The sequence below is a fragment of the Taudactylus pleione genome, unplaced genomic scaffold, assembly GCF_031769625.1.
Source record: "Taudactylus pleione unplaced genomic scaffold, aTauple2 ptg000375l, whole genome shotgun sequence".
NCBI classification, from domain to species: domain Eukaryota; kingdom Metazoa; phylum Chordata; class Amphibia; order Anura; family Myobatrachidae; genus Taudactylus; species Taudactylus pleione.
In genome coordinates this window covers 645001-668441 of record NW_028284776.1, presented here as the reverse complement: position 1 = coordinate 668441, position 23441 = coordinate 645001, and the positions used below count along the sequence as shown (strand labels likewise).

General features: G+C 42.6%; 1 protein-coding gene across 3 annotated transcripts in view; it reads left to right on the top strand.

The window, feature by feature from the left end:
- The window catches only part of DLG3 (discs large MAGUK scaffold protein 3), a 237297-nt gene that overhangs the window by 70239 nt on the left and 143617 nt on the right, over nt 1-23441 (top strand). For all 3 annotated transcript variants that reach the window (XM_088444989.1, XM_088444988.1, XM_088444986.1), the window contains one exon: nt 13276-13329. In XM_088444989.1, the coding sequence (XP_088301115.1) occupies nt 13276-13329 (54 nt within the window). The remainder of the gene's footprint in view (nt 1-13275; nt 13330-23441) is intronic.

Sequence of the window (23441 nt, the reverse complement as noted above, 5' to 3'; positions counted from 1 at the left end):
AGCTATATTTTTTTCTGTGATTAATGTCTGTAGTTGCCAGCTTCACGTTAATTTATTTTTCCACTCTGGCTGTATTTTATGCTACCTTTTTTCTGTTGTAAAGGGTAATTTATTAATCATGATAGCTTTGGATTGGCTGTGGGGTCATATAATGAAGGTTGTTAGTTTTATGAGAAGTTTGCCCTAGGGACTCCACACTCAGCGCACAGCTCAATATCTGAATATTGATTGTCTGGTCATGGGAGACTGACTAAGTGAAGCAGAAAACTGCAGTTTATACAAGAGCCCAAGGCTAGGACTGAGAGCAGGGAGGGGGATGTAGAATTTAATTTATGTGCTAAGGCTAGGACTGAAATCAGGGTGGGGGATGGAGAATTAGATTTACGTGCTATGGCTAGGACTGAGAGCAAGGTGGGTGATATAGTTTTAGATTTACGTGCTATGGCTAGGACTGAGGGCAAGGTGGGGGATATAGAATTAAATTTATATTCTAAGGCTAGGACTGAGAGCAGAGTGGGAAAATGGAGAATTGCATTTATGTGCTAAGGCTAGGACTGATAGCAAGGTGGGGGGTGTAGAATTGGATTTATGTGCTAAGGCTAGGACTGAGAGTAGAGTGGGGGATGGAGAATTGGATTTATGTGCTAAGGCTAGGACTGAAATCAAGGTGGGGGATGGAGAATTAGATTTACGTGCTATGGCTAGGACTGAGAGCAAGGGGGGGATATAGAATTACATTTATGTGCTAAGGAAAGGACTGAGAGCCGAGTGGGAAAATGGAGAATTGTATTTATGTGCTAAGACTATGACTGAGAGCAAGGTGGGGGATATAGAATTGAATTTATGTGTTACGACAGTGGTTCCCAAACTTTTTTGAATCACGGCGCCCTAGAGTATCAGCATTGTTTTCACGGCACCCCTACGTTTTAAGTTTGTATTTGAGAAATTCATACAAAAAATAAGTAAAGTAGTAAAGTGAAGTAAATTGTGCTTACCTGTCATCCTTAGGTTCAGTTATGTGGTGGTGGACAGGCTTGTACTTCTTTGTCCACATATTTATATTACATTGGCCATAAATAATTTGATTTGGTGCTGGACCCCCAACCTGAGAGCATGGTGGGGAATGGAGAATTGGATTTATGTGCTAAGACTAGGACTGAGAGCAAGGTGGGGGGTGGAGAATTGGATTAATGTGCTAAGGCTAGGACTGAGAGCAAGGTGGGGGGTGGAGAATTGGATTAATGTGCTAAGGCTAGGACTGAGAGCAAGGTGGGGGGTGGAGAATTGGATTAATGTGCTAAGGCTAGGACTGAGAGCAAGGTGGGGGGTGGAGAATTGGATTTATGTGCTAAGGCTAGGACTGAGAGCAAGGTGGGGGGTGGAGAATTGGATTAATGTGCTAAGGCTAGGACTGAGAGCAAGGTAGGGGATGGAGAATTGGATTTATGTGCTAAGGCTAGGACTGAGAGCAAGGTGGGGGATGGAGAATTGGATTTATGTGCTAAGGCTAGGACTGAGAGCAAGGTGGGGGATGGAGAATTGGATTTATGTGCTAAGGCTAGGACTGAGAGCAGGGTGGAGGGGTAGAGAATTGGATCTATGGGGCAGATGTATGAAGCTGTGGAAAGTGATAAAGTGCAGAGTGATAAATGACCAACCAATCCGCTCCCACCTGTCATTTTTCAAACACAGCCTGTAACATGACACTTGTGAGCTGATTGGTTGGTCGTTTATCACTCTGCACTTTATCACTTTCCAGAGCTTCATACATCTGCCCCATTGTGCACTAAGTGACGGATTAAAATTATCTAGTATGTCCGGTTCTACATTACGCTGAAAAATTTGTAAAGACATACACAAGTACAAAGGAAATAAAGGTAAAATTATTTACAAAAAGCTTACAATGCAAAGGTAGAAATTATAGTATATACTATGATAAGCTGACCATCTCATGCCAAAGTCTGCCCCTTTTGGTGATCCCTACACTTGAAATCACTTGGAAATGTAAACATCATGATTGCTCCTTACTATACTTATTGTCTGGGTTGAGACTGTGGATTTTTTAGGTACAAGAGGGGGAATGTGCTGTCAGAAGAGGGACGTAGGGCAGGGTTTTTAAACGTTATGCAATTATATCATGAAAACAGTAATGGCTAGTACATATTTTCCTAAGCTTGCTTGTTGAAAGTAGTAGCTGAATATGTTTCTCAGTGGTGCCCTTTTCATGACACTTCCCACAGGAAAACTAGTTTGCAGTCAGATCCCCTAGGCACAGGACCCTCTACCTTCTCCTCAAGGAAGGAACATCCCTCTTCTAGATCCTCCGGTCAGGGACAAGCAGGGATAAACTCTAATTCACCCCTTCCCCTTGGGACAAAACCATGCTTTTACATACTAAACTGGTAGACATAGTAATATATAGCCTTTATACATAGTCTTCTATAACCGCACAGGAAATAGAATCCTAGTTACTTTTAATGAACACCTATATTTTAATTTAATACAACCCATACATTACACTGGTCTAAAAAAATTAACTTTTTTTCTTTCACAAGAACTAAATAAACTGAATCTAAATGTATTTTTCGTGCTGCATTCGAGAATGCATTCAGATTTTTGCCATCTGGCAGGGTTTTTTTGTGACATACGTTTAAAGTTTTATGAAATTAGTACTTCTGTAAGTTTAAATGATAAATATGCACCTCATTCTGGCCTAAAAAGTTGTAGTCTGTAGATGATGATTTTCGGTCATATTTTGCCTTTGGAGTGTCTCTCTTCATGGTCCAGAGTCAGAGTTATCACTTAAGGTCACAAAATGTGGCCACTTTGGTACAGAAAACTCTTCAGTATGTAATGCTGGCCATACACTAGTACGACCAACATAAGATGCGATTCAGCATACGATTTCCCTTGAACTCCCTGGCAGTCCCGGCCGCACGATTTGGTGCTTTTATGACACACAATGTTATCTCACGTACGATCATGCGCCCCTATACAACAGGTCGTGATACGATCGATCGTGTGCCTCACTAAAAACATGCGATCATCTTATAGATTTGCCCCTAAATTAAATAGAGGACTCGGCTTCACTGGGGGGGGGGGGGTATAAAAAACGGCAGCCAAAATGCTGTGCAATCAGCACGGAATCAAGCTGTGTCTGCTGCTCCTCCGCTCACGATGCAGCTGTAAAATGGAGCTTGGAAGTGTACAGGAAAATGGGGATGGATATCCTTGCGCACAGAGTGTGTGTTTGTTTAACTAAGGTAAGTGCTGTTACCACGAGTGGGGATACCCGTCCCCACTGGGTATACTAGTAAATTGGGTTGTGTAGCGCTCAGACCTATTGATAGGTGGTGTTGTTTCATATGATTGTGATGTGTAAAGAAGAATGGACCCAAAATGTTGCAAGATAATAGTTTCCTGGTCTCAATAGACAGCAGCAGTAAACAGAATATTTGTGCTTGTACAGAGAAATGTAGCAATCATAGATGTGTGGTTGGTTGGTATGAACAAATTCGCCGTAATCAATTACAGAACAGGACGAAAATGCAAATAGGCGAATGCATAACAGGCGGAAAGTAGTGAATAAATTGGGGGAATCAGTCTGTACCCCAAAATAACATTACAGATGTGTACTTTGTGTCTTTAATTTGTGTTTATAGCTTTCTAGAAGCATATTTGTCAAATTGGTGAAAAATTATAGAAAACAGTATTTTTGGTGAAAAATAAATAGTCCTGTCAAATTTGGGGTACTTGAAAATGGGTGCTAGCATATTTTTGTGTTTCTAAAGTGCACATTTAAAAAATGTGGAAAACCCACCTGCTGCATTATTATTATTAGCATTTATTTATATGGCGCTACAAGTGTTCTGCAGTGCCTTATATAGTACATAAACAAATAAGTAACCAGTGACATACAATACAATACAATACAAAGCAGGAGACGGGCATGTATCATAAACATTGCTATATTAGCAACCATTACACCCACGTAAGCAGCCAGGTGTTAATTGCCCAAGTGGGGAGTAGGAGATTAATTAAATTACAGTAGGGAGAAGCACAAGAGGGTAGAGTGCACCCTCAATCCTAAAAACACCTGCCCCATCCATACAGTTCCCCAAGAAACATATTTTGCTACTTTTTATCCTGTTCTCCCCCATTTTATTTTTTGCCCTCAAAAATGACATTACTTTTTTTTTTTTGTATAATCTGTTTTTATTGAAATCAAAAATAACATAGTGCATATATGGCCTACAACAGCCTACATAAACACCAAATAAGTACAAATAACAATACAAATTCAATGGACAAATATAGTCACAAAACATGGAGTAAAAGAGAGAGAAAAAAAAAGTCCCAGATCGACTAGTATTTAATCGTACTTTCGAACAGTACTAAATAAAGTAAAAACAAACATAATTAATAAAATAAAATATACAAAAATTGAGAAAGGAAAAGTATATATAAGGAAGGAAAAGGAATGGGGAAAAGGAGAAGGTCGCTATGTCGACATGACTTTTTTGGGGTGTTCTAAGGTAATTTTTTTTTTCTTGCTGATTTGTCCTGGGGTGTCCAAAGGGTTCTGAATCAAATCCCAACATTTGCACCCCAAAATAGAGATTTTGCACTTTTTTCCCTGCCATTCAATAGAGAAACTTTTCCGCCTGTTTCAGTGCAATGAGTTTCCACTTAGACGAAAACGTCCTGGAATTGAATTTGGAGATAAGACGCAAACAGGCGAAAAGCAGCTTTTTGCGATTAATTGAATCTGGCCCTTATTTTTTTTTATTATACTCTGATTTTGACTTTTTTTGTGTGTGTGTGTGTGTGTGTGTGTGAGTTTTTAGGTGTGTCACATGCCTGTATCCCCCTTTGTTCTTCCCGTTTCTTATTTCTGTATCCCCATTTAGTTTGCAACTATCTAATAAAAATGAATGTTTAAAAAAAAACTGCACTAGTGTCACTATTAGTGAAAAACAATCATATTGACCAGTGTTATCACAGGAATGAGGCAGACTAAAGCACATGCATTCATTTTAAACTAGAAGAGCAATTCAAAATATAGGGCCTGATTCAGAGCCACTCGTAAGCGGCCGCTCGTTCGCTCCGACCGATGTTTGCCCAACTGCGCATGCGTACGGATCGTTATACGCATGCGCGAACCAGTCAGTGCGGCCGAAATTCATGTGCTTGCAAAATAGTGAATGCCTGATAATTTGAGTGACAGGATGAGGCTTATGTGGGTGGTAACAGGGGAAGGTGCTTGAAAACGGGGAGTGGAGATCCGAACGCAGGCGTGCTTAAAGGTCAAAACGGGCGTTTTATGGGTGTGCATAATTAAAACAGCAGCGTCATTGACCACGTCACTGGGTTATTTTTTAGCCAGAACTGCTCGCAAAATTGTGGTAGCAAAAACCAACCACAAGAATAGCGAGCAGTTCATACCCTGTTCGATGTACTCGATTAATCTAATAAATAGCGGACATGACGTAGGATGCGAGCGGCCAGGAGGTGTAGTTTCCCAAAAAATGACCGCAAGTTTTGTTCGCTCGTTCAGACCTAGAGGCGTGAACAGACCGCAAACAGCGAACGGTTCATTTGAATAGCCACCCCTATTTTCAGGACGAGCGAGCGCAAATAGCGACCGGCTCTGAATCAGGCCCATAGTTTTCTTCTTGCTATTGTGTGGAATGTTTATTTCCCCAAACAGTTACGTTTCTTATAATTATGAAACCTACATCTTGCCTGAATTATTTGTGCGACGAATATTTGCTTTTTATTAACAGTGTACTTCCATTCAATTGATCTACTGTTGTTCACTAATAAAGAAAAATTGCTTGAAAATACAATGGTTAGTAAACAGAATTAGTCATTGCTATAGGAGTCGGTTGTGCTGAATAGTTAGAGGACCATTGTATATGCCCTTGCCAATCCATGGTCTGGGTCCATTCCCATACTGTAAGAGTGCCAATAATACTGAATGGTGCTTTCTATGTAGCCTCTCGCCAACCTCCATCACGACCATTCAACATCTCCTGCTCTGCCTCTGGCCATGACTAGATTCATAGTGTGCCTGACGTGGCACCTCTACAAGTTCTGTCTCCAATCGCTCACCTCACATTTGTAGCTGGCTGAAGCTGGCAGCACATGTAATTATAGCAAGATAAGCTGTATTAAAGACCCCAGTGGAAATGGATCTTCTTATAATCCCAATTGGCAGTCCATTGCTGGCAGTGTAATATGTTGTTGAATGTTTAGAGTATGTGCATGTTTTACAGGATGGTTTGACATAATGCTGTGCATTAACAGGGGCTCCCAAACTTTTCTTGGCTCAGTGCCCTTAATGTCTCAGCAATATTTACACAGCACCCCTAGGCCAATAGAAATACCCAGAATGCTCTTCATGATTGACATCTACTGAAGTAAAACCAAAGTATAAATAACTATTATCATATTTCTGATATTTTAGTTTCTTCATAAATGTGCGACACTGGCCTGTGGTTTTCCATCATTTTCTTAACTCCTACACTTCTAATTAATGTTAAAAAAATGTCTCCATTGCTCCGTGGTGCACAGTATGAAAGCCACTGAACTCTCTGAACTTCGCTAGACCTCCCAGACAGTGGTCAAAACACTCTACATCAATTCTTACCAGAGTCAAAACATATTGAAAACATATGAGAACATCATGGAAAGGGATGTAGCACCATCTATTGTTGAAAATATGAACTACTTTGGTGTGAAAGTGTTAAATGTCCCGTGGCGCCCCTGTGAGTACACTCTGTGTACCAGTTTGGTAACCAGTGGTCTCTAGGCAATCATTGTGTTATTTGGGACAAGTCACTAGCTTTATTTGGGCTTGGAAGGGCTCTGTGTGCTAGCTTCAAAATGCGTTTTAGTAGGATAGAAGTTCAATGGCATGGTGATAACTACATCCTATTTGTCACTTTGTTGCTTATTTAATGTTCTGTATACAGACTTTGTACTTGCCCATCCTTACACTTGGAGCTGTGGATTGGGTAGGGAAGGGACCTGCAAATACAGATGAAGCGTAAAGGAAACATGCACAGAGATGCAGAAGCGTCTCATTTACAGGTACCTGAGGGCTGATGTAAATACACTGATGATGGCCCCCAGCACTAGGCAGAATTAATACTTAACCAGTTTTAATAAGTGTCATACAAAGTGTATTGTGTGTAATAATTCCAGCATATAGAGGACCAGTGATCACAGTAAGCCATTACATGCAGCTGTAGGGCCATCCTGCCTGAGCTGAACGTATTTATTTTAGATGTGAGCACCACTCCAGACTATTGGAGCAAGTCCGAGAGTCTAGGGGAGCAGCAGAAGAACATAGCACTGCCCTGGACATATATGTACATGTTGGGCTCTATAGCAGTGCATCTCTAACAGTGCATGTTTTCCAGATCTTCTAGTTGGTGCACAGGTTATTTATTACTGGCTGATACATGTTAAAAGATCTACAGGTGGTGCTAAGTATTTCATTTGATACTGAGAAGAACATGCAGCACTATTAACAATCTATTATATTACTATTTCTATTGTGGTCATGGTGTGGGCTGGGGAGGGGGGTTTTCCAGGCAGATGGAAACTCCCCCTGCGTTTGCCTATGGGCCTAATGTACTTACAGCGAGTCGTACACATCTCGGTTACTCTCACATGCAGTTGCATGGGTGTTATTGGCTGGCAACAATGTGTTATTGCCTGGTAGCATAAACATTCTGTGGACATGTTACAGGCGTGTAGACAGAGTAGCAGGCTATTCAGAGGCGGATGTTTGCATGGGACTTCTGGTAGCTGGAAGTGCGATTGCATTACAGGATCAGGATCAGGCCCATTTTATTTATTTATTGCAATACATGTTTGAGTTTTCAACAAATAAAAACATATAACAGTCATGGAATAAATGTCCAAAGACAATATAGCAGTAAGCTTTTATTTTCCTACTCTCCTGAGTCCTATGGCTAGCCTTGTTGGTAAGTGATTTGGGTGGGAGTGCTCTGAACAGTAGAATACTTTAGAGTGTCCTGCCCATTATGCTGGAGGATGCCTGGAATGACTTGGTTTTCAGCTGTATATGTAGGTCATACAGCTGGTCTGTGTCAGTTGCTGCTTTTGTCCACAGCTTAACAAACCTAACAATACCTAAAGCTGCCGTTACTGGCCCAACCCATCCCCGGCTATTTCTTTTCACTGGGTTCCTGCACGTATCAGGTCTCTACCCTTAAACTGAGATGTAGTCAAAAGGTCGGCAATGACAATGTCGACATCCATAGTATCGACAATTATGATGTTCAACACTTAAATTTTTTGTCAGGCAGTGTGTCGACATTCTTGAAATGTCGACATTGTCAGAATGTCAACATTAGGGTTAGGCTGTAGGAGGGAGGTTAGGGATAGGCTGTGGGGGAGGGGAGAGGATCGGAAGTCTGATCCAGAAGTCACATGACCGCCAGGACCCAGAAGACATCGCTGGACGTTTCTATGCAGCCGTCTGGAGCAGATAAGTCACCGCTGGGCCACTAGGGACAATGAGGGTCATTCAGACCCACTCGCGAGCGGCAGTACGCTTGCAAGTGGGTCGATGGTCCCCACTGCGCATGCGCACGACGGAGGGAGCTCCGTCGTGCGCATGCGCGAGACCCGGCGAGCGAAGGACTTTCCATCGCTCCGGGTCTCGCACCAAAGGGGGCGTGCTGTCGATGTTGATTGACAGCACGCCCCCTTTGGTGGGCGTTCCGGGGGCGTGCCTGCCAGACGGAGGCGTTCCTATGGGAACGCCTACCGTCTGAAGCCGGCCCCACTGACATCACTAGTGATGTCAGTGGGAGTGATTTTGGCTCTGATAGAGCCAAAATCACTCCTGGCCTTGCGGTTGAGAAACCCGACCACAGGGTTTCACTCGCAAGTCCGATGGTCGCGATGGTCAAGACCATCGCGACCATCTTGTTGGACGCTCGTATATGCTGTGGGTGGTGACCCACAGCTATACGAGAGTCCAGGAGGACGCTCCTTTTTAATGGAGGTGGGCCCTGATTCAGAGCGAGCGCTCTGGTCAGAGCGTCCGGCTCTGAATCAGGGCCAATATGTCATTCTACATGATGAATGTCAGCATTCTAACATTCTATATGATGAATGTCGACATTCTCATATCGACATATACTTAACCTAACACACTTCAGTACTGAACGGAATTGCAAAGCTGCACGCAATCAGCTTTGCAATTCCATCCTTGCAGATAAGGTAATGCAGCCGGGGCATCACGCCTCCTGCTGCATTACTTATCTGAGCTGCGTTGTCCAACGCAGTATCGGATAATTTGTGGGTACATCGGCCGGCTAAGAGACCCATGTGGTCACGCAAGCTGGCCGCCGCAGGTGAGAGGAAGAGGCCAGGAATCTCTGTCAGCTGAAGGAGAAGCCTGGCCCATTCCCTCCCCCCAAGAGCTGTCGACTCACATCTGTTTTGGGAAACGGAGGCTGTCGCCGCCTCCTTCTGTCCCCAAATGGCAGCAGGCTGTCAATCACTGACAGTCTGCTGCTGCTCTGCGTGCATTCACGCAGGACCCGTACTGCACATGCGCAGTACGGGTCAGACGCTTGCACAGATTCCCGACCATCAGGGCACTGCAGAATAAGGGCCTGATTCAGCAAGGATCGCTATTGTGTATACAGCTGCAAATCTATATGGAATGCAACTGCGAATGTATGCTAATGCCTGCCACATCGCAGTGGGCATCGAGACGCCCGCTGCTGCTTTCTCACATCCGCACTCCTACCTACACATTGGTACCATCGAAGCACATCGGCCCCTCATGCACAATTTACACCAGGTCTGACCAGCCGCAGAAACTGCAAGTCTCATCGCACGCAGTGAGTACTCAAGGGGCGTATGCAATCGCAGTGGCTAATTTATGTACGCCCATGAAACGGCATTCAAACGTATAGACGCCTGCGCTTTTATGACCACTCCTCGTCACCACCCCCAAACAGCCACAGCCTGACACTCACTCTGCGATGGCTTCCTCTGTGCATCCGTAATTGCAGTGCGATTGAAGCGCACGCGCAGGGTGGCTTTTACGCATGCTCACTAGTGAACAACAGAATGGCTATGTTCTCCCATTACACCTTTAGGATATATTATGCATAGATATGCTTCACATGCATATTAATGTGAGTCATTACTGTTTTATAGTAGACTGAGCATCACAAAGCAATCTATGTTAAATGTGCTGACAATTAAGTATTATGGCTAACACTAGTTTGTCACTGTACTAATAAATTAGTATCATTAGTGGATGATGCACTCACAGGGGGCGATTCAAATGTTCTGCTGGCGGCTTTTTTTTTAAGACGCCCGACAGAGCAATTCAGTTGTTCCTCTGTCAGGGTGCGACAGCCGCCGGTGCCGGCATTTCTGCACACACTCAGGAGGGTGCGAGCAGAGATGTGTGTGAAACCCCCTGGTTAGGGCGCTCGAACCGCAGTTAGCGCGCCCTAACCAGAATTTTAGACGGGTTTAGCTGTTTTACACGGTTAAACCATCTCATAGGCGGCGAAGAGGGCGATAATTAATGAGCGCCCAGAACAATTGAATAGCAAACTGGGCGTTCATTAACTATCACGATCTAAAAAACATTTGAATCGCCCCCACAGAGGCCATAACTGTGAAATGAGTGCACATATTCTTGTCTGATAAACAGACTTTAGTTAACATCTAATCTGTAGCAGGTTGATAATAATGATCTTAAACAAAATTGTAACCTGTTGGTTGGAAATGAATATATGTATATCACCTGCTGCCGCATTCAGTCTGTGGTATTACACAATCACAGTACAGGGATATGTAATTAAGTAATTGTAAAATTAGTTTATCATGCGCGCTCTCAATGTTTAATTATTTTCATCAATAGTTTATAAGAATATAAATCTGTGCAAGTGGTAGCAGAACTGTCTGCATCTTACATACCCGCATATTTTACCTGGATATACTTTAAATAATAACCACATTTGTGTTCCTCATTTTTCTAACCCAACCAGTTTCCTTTGTGTGGTTTTGCCAGCAGTCATGGTCAGCCATTAACGACCAGACACAAATGAATTGCACACGCTGCATAAGTGCTTAGAAGTGATTTCAGATGCAATCTACTTGTTTGCCATGTAATGTTTATGGACAGGACAGTACTGTATGCATGTCAGCTCATTTCTTTGCAGTATGTCTCATCTCTCTCAGTGTTTTAATGGCTGCTAGACAAGGCCTGGCAGATATCACTGTTTTAAATTATAGCGATAGCCTATTGCTATCTTATAAAACAGTGATATCTGCCAGGCCTTGTCTCATTTCATCTGCAGGTGTCAATCAATTAGGTAATGTCAGCTCATACCTGTATATGATGGAATAGGAATCATTTTGTTGTGTTTACATTTCGATGTGTCATCCCTTCACAAGCTGTCACCATCCTTTCTGACAACAATTGTTACTACTCACTATTAATTAGCATCGGCTACAATTTAGCATTTTGCCTACAGTATTATATATGTAGAGTTTATATATTGACTAATAAGAATAAAAATAAAGAAACAAATGCTATTGTGGAGCATTTCACAGAAATAAAGTTTAAAGTTTTAGTTTATTGCACTACAGGTCCCAGCAAGCCCTGACATGCCTAAACACTTCGGGTTTGCTGGCACTTGTATATCTACATGTCATAGGATCCAGCATGCCTTGGCAATCACTGAGAACAGCAGTGCACCCTTTGAAAAAAAAACAACTGTAAAATTGTACTTTATTAAAATCTAAATCTCCTACACCCCCTTATACATCACTTTATTGTTCACATAAACCCTGGGAGGGGGGTGGAGGTGTGGAATCCTCTCTATCTGATTGGTAACCCATCTGGAAAAAGAAAACATTTTGCGCAAAGAAGATATCCTGCTCCAGTAGCTGCAAAATGAATGACAGGCCGGCTACCTGTGAGAGGCTAAGCAATGTAGAGACCGGATACGCTGATTGGTCAGAGCGTGGGAAAGCCACTCTCTATTGGTTAGTAGTGTCCCTGCAGGTCTCATCTAACCGCATTTGTAAGAACACGTCCATACTGTACTGGGAGTGCGTTTGTAACTTTGTATGCACCTTCTTTCTCGGTTCCACCTATTCATTTGTATGGAGTAGCAAGTGTCAGTTGGGATCAAGTCTGTATAAGTGCATCCATACGCATGCGTTCTCTTTGTGGGCATAGTGCAAAATTACGTATTTTATGCTACACAGATGAGCATAAGTTCCACTTTCCATAAGCTCCAGTGTCCAGAATTGTAGATATGTATTTTGCTATTTATATTTCCTTCTTTAATGTTTTTTTTTTTTTTTAATATTTAAGCAGTATTCATGTGTAAAGCCACATATAACACAATGTAGGAATTCTGCCTCCCAAGTTTTTTAAGATGTTCTTTAGATATGTCAAGGACTGCTCATACTGTAAATGCCTTTGGTCTTTGCTCTGAGAGCTATTTACTGATACAGAACTGAATACAGAAGCACAACTCCAGTTCAGTGAGCACAAAGCAAGACAGGCTCAGGGAGTGCAAGTTGCAGCTATGGAAATGTAAAAAAAACCCTTAAAAAAGAAATACAATAAAAAGTGGAGTAGGTGAGAGGTAGTCCGTGCAATGAGTACTGTATGGCCTGGTCCTGGCTGCTATGGGTATAGGTGACTGGCAATAGGGCTGTAGAACATGGCTGGGAATTGGGCATGTGAGATGCACTGAGCAATAATCCAACATTAATTCTGCAATTATTACTGCCCAATATGCGACCATCTGCATCGCCCCCATAGTGTGATGGCAGTAAGGGAGTAACTGGTCTACCATTCTTATGTTAATTTCTCCTCCTTTTTTTATAGATTTTTAGGGGGATACTTTGTGGCAGTGCTGTTACATTACAAGGAAAGGGAATATAATTCCTAATGAAGAGCGATTGTTCTGCATTTAACACAACATATAATTTATTTGAGTAAAATAATAATATATAAATACTTTCTTTGAACAGCGTACCATAGCTTTCCTGCATATAGATGCACAGCTAACGTCATTGATGTAAATGTGCTCAGTATTTACACATGTTTATTGCCCAGGATTTATGCTCTTCTAAACAGGAAAAAGCATACTCCTTTTTTGCTATTTACTTCTTCTTTGTAACACCATAAATTTACTGCTGTGACTTTGAGGTGTCCAACATCCTCTGCTTTATCTTCCTCAGGCTGGTGCTGCACCTATGCTGGTGAACGCAGACTGTCTGGACCCAGGTTCTTCGGTGAGTGAGTGATAGCATGAGAGTATTATATATTGTTAGCTTATGCTCTATATCCATCTCATTGGAAGCTGACACTGTAATTCAAAAGAAGGTACATGTTTCCCTTTCTTCATCTCAGTTTACACTTTACAGCTTTTCTTTAATTGACTTCTGAATACCATTAACTGCTATTTATTGCCTCTGGAGTACCACCACCAAGTTATTGTTCTGCAGTGCCACCAAAAGCAAATTATTGGTTTTGGAATACCACTAAGTTGGGTACACACTAAACGACGTGTGTACCCAGCCATGCGCCGGACGAACCCCCCGCTGACATATCGGGTGGTCCATATACACTGGATGATCCGATGCCCGACCGCCGGATATGTTGGCCCCTGCCGCATCTAGCTGCATGGGGTCGTCAGACGCATCGTCTGATTGGACTGCATGTAGGGAAGATCAGGCGATGCGACTGACTACCCCACCGGAGTGTGCACTGCACGATATAGTGATATATGATATGATATGTGATATGTGATATGATATGTGATATATGATATTAGAGTTTCAACATGAGGGCATTTTTGCATTGTGTAATGCCATTAGCATGATTTCGGAGCATCACCATCAGGACATATGTATTATTAGTTTTGCTAATACTTTTACATTATGGCATTTTCAACATTTAGCATATAGGAATGTAAAGATAAATAAAAGTTGCAGCAGAAGTTGACAGTATTGAATTGCAATGAATGACTAGATTTACTGATAACAAAATCTATACTATATGTTTACAATATGAGGATATAAAAAAAGTAATCTCTACATGTTTTAAGAAAATAATTCCATTGTTTCTTTGTCAATAATTTTGTACCAAGATGTCGTCCCTATACTGCCCATTGTTATACTTAATACCTGTCCCTAGTGTCCCATTACGTGAGAATGGAACGATTTGAATATGTGCAGGACCTCAGTAAAAAGGCAATGAAGTTCAGCACCACATTGTACATTGTATAATTGTTTCCTGTTAGTGTTCTGGAGTCATTTAATGAGATCTGATATCTTGTTAATGAGACACGTTGTACAAAAAGATGTGGCACCTCCCCTGGGTCTGGGTGTCTGTTCTATAAAAGAAAAGTTTCTTGGATCTAGATGTCCTGCCCAAATCCAGTGCAGATTAAAAATAGAACTTCAGCCCTGCTAATATAGTGCAGCATACATTAAGCTGATGGTGTGTGGCCTCTTGTGCCATTTCTTCATTGTCAGGTGCACGTCAGTCTGCTTCCTGCTCTCTGTGGATTCTTTTCTTTCATTAGTAAATCAGAGAAAGCAGGTTATATTAGTGCCATGTTTATACATGTGGCCCCTAAACTGGCCAGATTCACCAGCTACTTAGGGGGATGAGTATGGTTGTAAGAATCAGCATGGCAAGGGTGACTACACAAATTACCAACTGAGAAGATGATGTGCCCAACACTACTCTTGTTCCAGAAATGCTATTTAATGGAATGGTCATTTTTATACAGTGTCTCAGCTACAGAAAGAAAAGACACTGTTGTCTTAATAGCACACAGGATGGTGGAATTACATGGCTTATTAGCATTATACCAAAATGTATGTTTAGGACCACCACGTTGGGCTAAGATTCCTTTGGCTTTGAGGACAGGGTTAAGGGGGATGTCCACGTAGCGATTTAACCAAGCGATTGCACAATAACGACCTCGTTATCGTGCAATCGCTTACAAATTGCGCATGCATCGGGCATGTTTTGGTCGGAAGCGACCAGCGATGCGCATGCCCGCTGGTTGCTTCCGACATCGCCCGTACATGCTGGTCAACCTGACAATCTCGTCAGGTTCAGCATGTGCGGGGATGAGGGATGTGCCTGGGCTGAACGAGTGAACGTTCAGTCTAGGCACATCACTAGATATACAAACGAGAGCACGACAGCAATGTCGTAATCGTGCTCTCGTTTGTATATCTATAAGTGGATACCCGCCTTAACACTTTCTATTATTGTATGTTGCCGGAGTAATACTCTCCCTTTACTGGTTGGTATGCTCTTTGCATCTGCAGGAAAGGCGCGGATAGTATAGGATTGTCTTATAACTGGACAAGCTATCAATAGTGAACCTCTTGGAAAATAAGTATAATGTGTAAGGAGTTACAGGTTGGCCTGTTTTTTTGACAATGTAAATCTTTAATTCACAGGCTTTATTTCCAAAATCACACTGCAGTTATCCTCCTATTATTATTAGCTGGAGTAGGTGCCTTGTTTTGCTAGAAACCCAAATGAAACCAAAGGTGGTTAATATAGAGCGTAGATAGCATATTACCCACCCTCTGAAGAGAGAATGTTATTTACATCCTGGCATCATTAGATACATCTGCTAGATAGGGTCCTTTTATCTACAAATGTACTCCTACAGTCTATTAAATGTCATTTATTTATTTATTTTAAATCATAAAGGTGGACTTTTAGATACTTTGATTCTGTGTTCCTTTGAACTTAAAGGCCTTCATAATCATGGGTGCAATACATTGTTTAGTCAAAGTGTGTATTTTTTCCTTGTGCTTTTGTGGGTTTCCACTGGATGCTCCAGTTTCCATCCACAGTGTAAATATTCTGGTAGGTTAATTGGCTTATTACAAAAATGTAACCTAGTGCGTGTGCTTGTGTGATATATAGATTGTAAGCTCTAATAGGGCAAGGACTGATGTGAAAGATTCAGTATTCTCTGGAAGTGCTGTGTTGTGTGGTGGCACTATAGAAATGAATAATTATAAAACATATTCTTACCCTGGCTTGCAGTTTTGCTTAGAAAGTGTTTCTCCCCTATACATCACTAAACCCTATATCCATCCCTTAGCTCTTAAGGTGCACATCCACATGCCGACTAGGGAAAGACAGTACGATTACGACATCGTGATCGTACCGTCGTTTCCCATCCCCTGCAGTGCCTACACTGAACGATCAGTAGTTCAGTGTAGACACCCTCCATCATTCCCGAACATGGCCAATCTGTCATTATCGGCAGAATGAGTGGCATGTTCGTGCGATGATTGATGTCGTAAACGACCAGCGGGAGCGCGCAACGCTGGTCGTTTCCGAAATTTGCATGCCCGATTTGTGCCAGATTAACGAGCGATTGATCGATAATGATTTCGTTATCGTTCAGTCGCTCTATTTAATCGGGTAGTGGATGAGCGCCATTAGACTGAGTAAAAAGTTAACATAGGATGAGCTATGCGCAATTACTGGCCATGCCCCAGTATATGGATCTACCAGTCTTTATGGAGCTTTTCTTTTATTTAAGAAACTTAGCAGTGAATGACACAAGCTTTCCACTCCCACTGTAATTAAAGATATAGAAGGAACAGGATGCTATGCTGAGGTCTGCTTACTGTAAATTGTAGAAAAGGCTGTATACTGCATAGATTTAGCTAAGTTTTTTCACCTATATTATTTAATCCAGGGGAGGGCAGTAAGCGGCCCTCCAGCTGTTGCTGAACTACACATCCCAGCAGGGCCGATGCGCCACCCTGCAATCTATAAATTTGCGCTTTTATAAAGGGACAGAGCATGTCACAAAAAGGGGCGTAGTCTCACAAGATAGGAGCATTATCACACAATAATACTTCAAATTACACCACACAGTAGCACAATCTTATTCACATTACACTCCACATAGTGCCCCTGATTGATATTACACCACATAGGAATGTTCACATTACGACACACAGTAGTGTCCCTTATTCATGTTCCCTCATGTTAAGATACAGTAGTGCCCCTTATATACAATGTCCACAGTAGCACCCCTTATACACAATGCCCACAGTAGTGCCCCTTATACACATGCCTACAGTAGTAGTGCCCCTTACACATAATGCCCACAGTAGTAGTGCCCTTTATGCAATACCCGCAGTAGTAGTGCCCCTTATGCAATGTCCACAGTAGTGCCCCTTATATAAAGCCCACAGTAGTAATATTGCCTCTTATGCAGTGCCCACAGTAGTAGTGCCCCTTATATAATGACCACAGTCAGGGGCGGATCCAGAAGAATATGACGGGAGGGCACTATGATGAAGTGGGGGTGGTTAGCGGTAGTAGGTACATTTGTGCACGCTGGAAGTGTGCACATTCCCTGAAAATGGGTGTGGTCTCATTGCAATGAGTGTGGCCTCATTACAAGGGGCGTGGCCTTACAGGATATGCAGTGTGTGGGCCACAAATGCAATTTGAAAGCAAAAAGGAAGAATTAAAATGTTACTAGCAGTGCCTCTTACATTCAATTTTAGTAGTACTAAATATATAAGAAAAGCTAAATCCATTCTACAAACATAAGAAAAGCTAAATGAAAATGCAAGATGCATAGTATATAAATTGATAAAGTTGCATCCATATTAAATATACTGTAAAAATTGGATGCATATAAAATACATTTAAAAAGCCGGATCCACTATTTATTTTCAGTAATTGGCCCGTAACACATGTGAAAACGCTAGTTTCCACATATTTTATGTAACGGCCATTCATCATTAGCGGTCCCATAGGACCACGTGATATTCAGCAAACTCTGAAAACTTAAAGTTTTCGAAGTTTGCCTGCGAGAACAAATGCCATCTTCAGATGGCGCTTGTTTCGGAAGCCCTGCTCCTTCATGTGGGAAGGCGTTTCGGGGATGCAAAGAGGGATCATAGTGGATCCCTCCGCTGCCTTTCACTGTGTGACCAGCGGTTCTGCGCATGTGTTACCTCAGGTCACACAAGTACCGAAGCCACCGACAGGAAAGGCAAGTAACGCTGCAATAAAGTACCATTGTTACTGATCGCAGGGACAGCTGCTTTTTGGAGCAGCTGTCTATGCACCGGAGCAATGCTGAATTGCTCGGGCGAAAAGTATCTCCTGCTGCGAATTGGAACTGACCCCATAGACACAGAAAAGCAGGATTCATATTAAATATATACAAAAAAGCCAGATTCATTTAATACTCAATTGAACTGTAAATAGACAAACATGTCTATAAAAGCTTGATACCCAATCCCAAACTACCTTTCTCCCAATTTCACCTACTAACAAATTAATTTGAACAGTATTGGACACATATAATAGATATTTTTACAGGATCTAGGTTAGGATGCCTGTAATTCCTGCCATGCATGCCCCAGTGTTGCATCAGTACCTGGAGGTCTCTTCCAAATGTAATCCAGTCTGCTGCGGTTCCTGTTGGTTAGCGCCCGTGGCCGCAGTGACCGTTATGTCTCGACACTCCAGTGCGCTCTGTATTTTTTTTTTTATTTGATACCTCAAACTCAGTGGCAGAACTTGTGAGTGGTGACCCCAGGTGCAAAAATATGCATCCCCCTCCTCCGTCCCATTTGAATTTCACAATATGCCACATGGCAGATAAAGGCAGTGGGTGATGGAAAGAGAGATAGGATGGCGGAGAAGCAGTGGGTAACAGGGAGAGGGTGACAGGGAGAAGCAGGGTTGCGGCTAGATCCCCTTCAGATACAGGACCCTGATGGCATCAGTTACCATCCACGTGGACATAGATTGAGAATAGTAACCTGTGGCGAGCGAAGTGTGGTGAGTGAAGCGAGCACGCAAATGGTACACATTTCTACCAGATACTACAGTTGAGACAAAATAACAGCGCTTATAAAAATGTATTTAGGAGCCTGCTCTTCACTTGATTGCAGTGATACCCCAAAACACAGATTCTACAGAAATAAAATTTCACTTTGCGCAAACACATAAGTAAAAAGACCACAATCATGTAATGACCCATCAAAGAGGAATAATAATAATGATACAATGGAGCAAAATAGTTCACCCCACTGGGTTAATATGTGTTCTTCTAGATGGTTAGAAAAGGATAAAGATCAAATGATCCTCCTTATGTTACGATGGGATATAAGCCCGTTTTTCTCCTCCAGTATTTAAGTATCCATATGTGGACAAAGAGGGAGAGACAGGGGTCCAAAATAGTGAAATACCGCAATTTTAATTGAACACTCAAAAAAATAGATACATCAAATATATATCATATGTGTCTAACACAACACAAATCATATAAATCCAGTGTGTAATATGTTTACTCCTCCCGTTTGAAGAATCCTAAACCTGATAAAAAGGCAGAAAATGTTCATCTGGAACGCATGCCTATACTTCCCGTGTTTGTCTGGAATGCACCGGCGTCACTTCCGGTCCCGTGTATATATAAAAAAGGCTTTTTGTTTCATTGCCCTTCTAAATTTGCGATACATAGAGTGTATTCTCCTGTCTAGCCTTTCTGGTCTCCGTAAATCACGGGAAACTGGAAGTGCGGCTTTGCAGGTCATAGCAACTAGACCAGTTTCCACACCCAGGAAAGGACCCACCAATCTGACACTATCTTAGGCATTTAAGATGGCCCCCATCACTATTCACTACACCTTGATAAAGACTCCAGTGGCGAGATGAAACGCATTGGTGATACTGAAGGTCCAGGCTGTCCATTGGTGTTGGGGACAAAGGGTACGCTTACCTGACTGTCTGCAGATACTGATACACAGAGTTCTGACCTTGGCAAGTGTGGATCTTGATCATGCGAGTATAGGTGTATTTCTTATGCACCCACTTCTTTTGGTACGCCTTGATTTACTTACTAGTGGTGGATTTATATGTTTTGTGTTGTGTTAGACACATATGATATATATTTGATGTATCTATATTTTTGATTGTTCAATTAAAATTGTGGTATTTCACTATTTTGTACCCCTGTCTCTCCATCTTTGTCCACATATGGATATTTAAATACTGGAAGAGAAAAAAGGGCTTATATCCCATCGCAACATAAGGAGGATCATTTGATGTTTCTCCTTTGCTAACCATCTAGAAGAACCGAAGAACACATATTAACCCAGTGGGGTGAACTATTTCGTTCCATTGTATCATTATTATTATTCCTCTTTGATGGTTCAATTACATGATTGTAGTCTTTTTACTTATGTGTTTGCGGAAAGTGAAATTTTATTTCTGTAAAATAATAGCGCTGTCAGGGCAGGAAACCGCACTTTTGCCCTCACTCCATGTCACGTCCGGGTCCTGTAGCTGAAGGGCAACTAGGATCAACTGGAGAAGAAGTGGATGACAGGCAGAGAGTGAAGGGTAGAGGCAGAGGATATCTGAGGTCTCTGTAGGAGGGAGTAAAGAGGTAAATTGGGTTGAAAGGGTTTACTGAGACATGAAAGGAACGTATCAGTGGGGGAGACAGGCAGAAAAAAAAATAGGGGCTTAACCACGATAGGGTGGAGGAGAGAGAGACAGAGGGGAAGAGAGAGTGGGGGAGGGAGAGAGAGGTGGGGAGGAAAGAGAGAGGAAGATAGAGGGGGGAGGGAGGGAAAGAGAGAGGGGTGAGGAATAGTGGGAGAGAGAGGGAAGAGGAAGAGAGAGTATGCTGTGAGACTATTCACCCAGCCACTGATCCTTGTGCATGACGATAAAATAGCCAACACAGCAGGGGAAAAGCAGACCGGGATCGCAATCCCTGACCAATGGAGTAACTTCATCACAGTCGCCCGGAGGTAAGATAGATTTTGGCACTCCCCCTCCTTCCCATGCTGACTCTTCAACTTCGTAAAACATATTACACGCCCTTGCCTTGACATCCCAATGAACATATGTTGTATTATGTGACTCAGCACTCCCCATCCAGTTACAGCCCATATCCCTCTAACCTGCTACTGCTCACATTTACAGATTTATGCAGATCATGTGATTTTGGACTGCTAATCTGACACATGCGCAGAGTAATATATCAGAAAATTTGTAAAAATTGCTCATTTCTTCTGCAATCTAAAAGCATTTTAGTGACGCTAGACAATAAAGAGAGTATTTTAGTGACTGCCAGACAATACTCACAGAATTTTTAATGAGTACCATACAATACTGATAGCAATTTAGTGACTGCCATACACCACTGAATGCATTTCTGTGACCACCAGTCAATACGGAGAGCATTTTAATGACCACCATAAAATGCAGAGAACATCACAGGAACCATCATATAATGTAGAGGAAGTCGCAGTGACTGCTATATAATGCAGAGAGCATCAGTGACCGCCATATAATGCAGTTGCAGTGCCCAAAATATAATTTAGAAAATGTTGCAGTGCCCACCATATAATACAGAGTGTCACAGTGCCTGCCATATGATGCAGAGTATTGCAGTGCCCACCGGATAATGCATACTGTTGCAGTGCATTCCATGTAATGAAGAGTATGTCACAGTGACTTCCATATAATGCAGTGTTGCAGTTCCCGCCATATAATGTAGAGAGCGTTACAGTGCCCGTCATATAATACAGAGTGTCGCAGTGCCCGCCATGTAATGCAGAGTGATGCAATATCTGCCATATAATGCAGAGAGTCGTGCCATTTAATTCAGAGTGTCACAGTGCCCACCAAAAAATGCAGAGTGTTGCAGTGCCTTCCATGTAATGCAGGGAGTGTCACAGTGACCCTCATATAATGCAGTGTCGCAGTGCCCAACATGCAATGCAGAGAGTATCGCAGTGCCCACCATGTAATGCAGTGTTGCAGTGCCGGCTATGTAATGTAGTGAGTGTCGCAGTGACCCCTATATAACATAGAGACCATCAGCAGTGTTCCACATTTAATACAGATAGTATGAATACACCACACACAATTTTAATACACTCGTCTCCACACACAACAAAAATTCACCACACTGCCGCAGATAGTATTAAAAAATATCACCCCCAGACAAGAAATAAATAAATAAATAATGAAGCACACAAACATTTTATATACCTCACACACTCACATTTATATTTATATATATGAGCATAATTGAGCCTCTAAATGAAAATGTCAGTAGATCTTTAAGTCAAATTTTAATATTGTTATCTTTTATTTATAAAGGCACAACACAGGTTCTGTAGCGCCATACATGACTAATACAAACAAATAAGCAATTTCACAGAAATACATACAGTGTAATCCCCCAAAAATTTTCGCAGCTGGGTGGCATCAAGTAGCAGCCGGGGGGCAGCCTTCGTGCAAAAAGGGGCGTAGCGTTACATGGAGGGGGCATGGCCACACAATAGTAACAATTCACATTAAGCCCACACAATATGGCCCCTTTATTGCCCATTATGTACACAGTATGCCCCTTTATTGCCCATTATGTACACAGTATGCCCCCTTATTGCACATCATGCCCACACAGCATGGCCCCTTATTGCACACTATGCCTGGCCTGGGTGTTGGGAGGGGGCAAGGGTAGATAGCTAGGTCAGTATTGGGGGCAAGGAGGAGGTTAGGGACAGGCAGTGCTAGGGGTAAGGAGGGGAGGGGTGCACACAGCAGTCAGGGTAAATGGGAATTAATATCAGGCGAAGGGGCCACACAGCCGGGGAGTGACAGGGGCCACACAGCCAGCCAGTAACACCAAGGACAGGGGTCCTCACCTTTCAGGGTGCTCCTCTACCAGCACCTTTTACACCTGAGCAGCTGCGGCACCAGCTTCTGGAAGTGTTTCTGCAGCACCAAGGGGTCTGCACACCTCCCCAGCCCGGGTCTGACATCCCCACTAAGGCACAGTGAATGGAGAGTGGCTGTGGCGGGAGTAGCGTGTGATGGAGAGAGGCCGGAGTGTGGCTGAGTGAGCCGGGAACACGGGGCAAAGAAAGAGTAATGGAGTCTGTCTGAGCGACGAACGGGCGGCAGCTGAAGAAGGTGGACACAGAGGAAGGAGGAGACGCAAGCGCCAGGATGATTCTGGGAGCTGTAGTGAAGAGAATCTTCTGGCGGCAATTGGTTGAGAAGACGCCGCCGTTTCTGCGGCGCTGCACACAGGACAAACAGCGCATCCTGCAGGTCCCGGGCAACAAGATAATTTTGCCGGGTGGACCGCCCTTTAAATAAAGCCTGGGGAGAACACTGACATAATTACAATGTGCAGCTAGCATAAGTATATACACTGCTCAAAAAAATACAGGGAACACTTAAACAACACAATGTAACTCCAAGTCATTCACACTTCTGTGAAATCAAACTGTCCACTTAGGAAGCAACATTGATTGACAATCAATTTCACATGCTGTTGTGCAAATGGAATAGACAA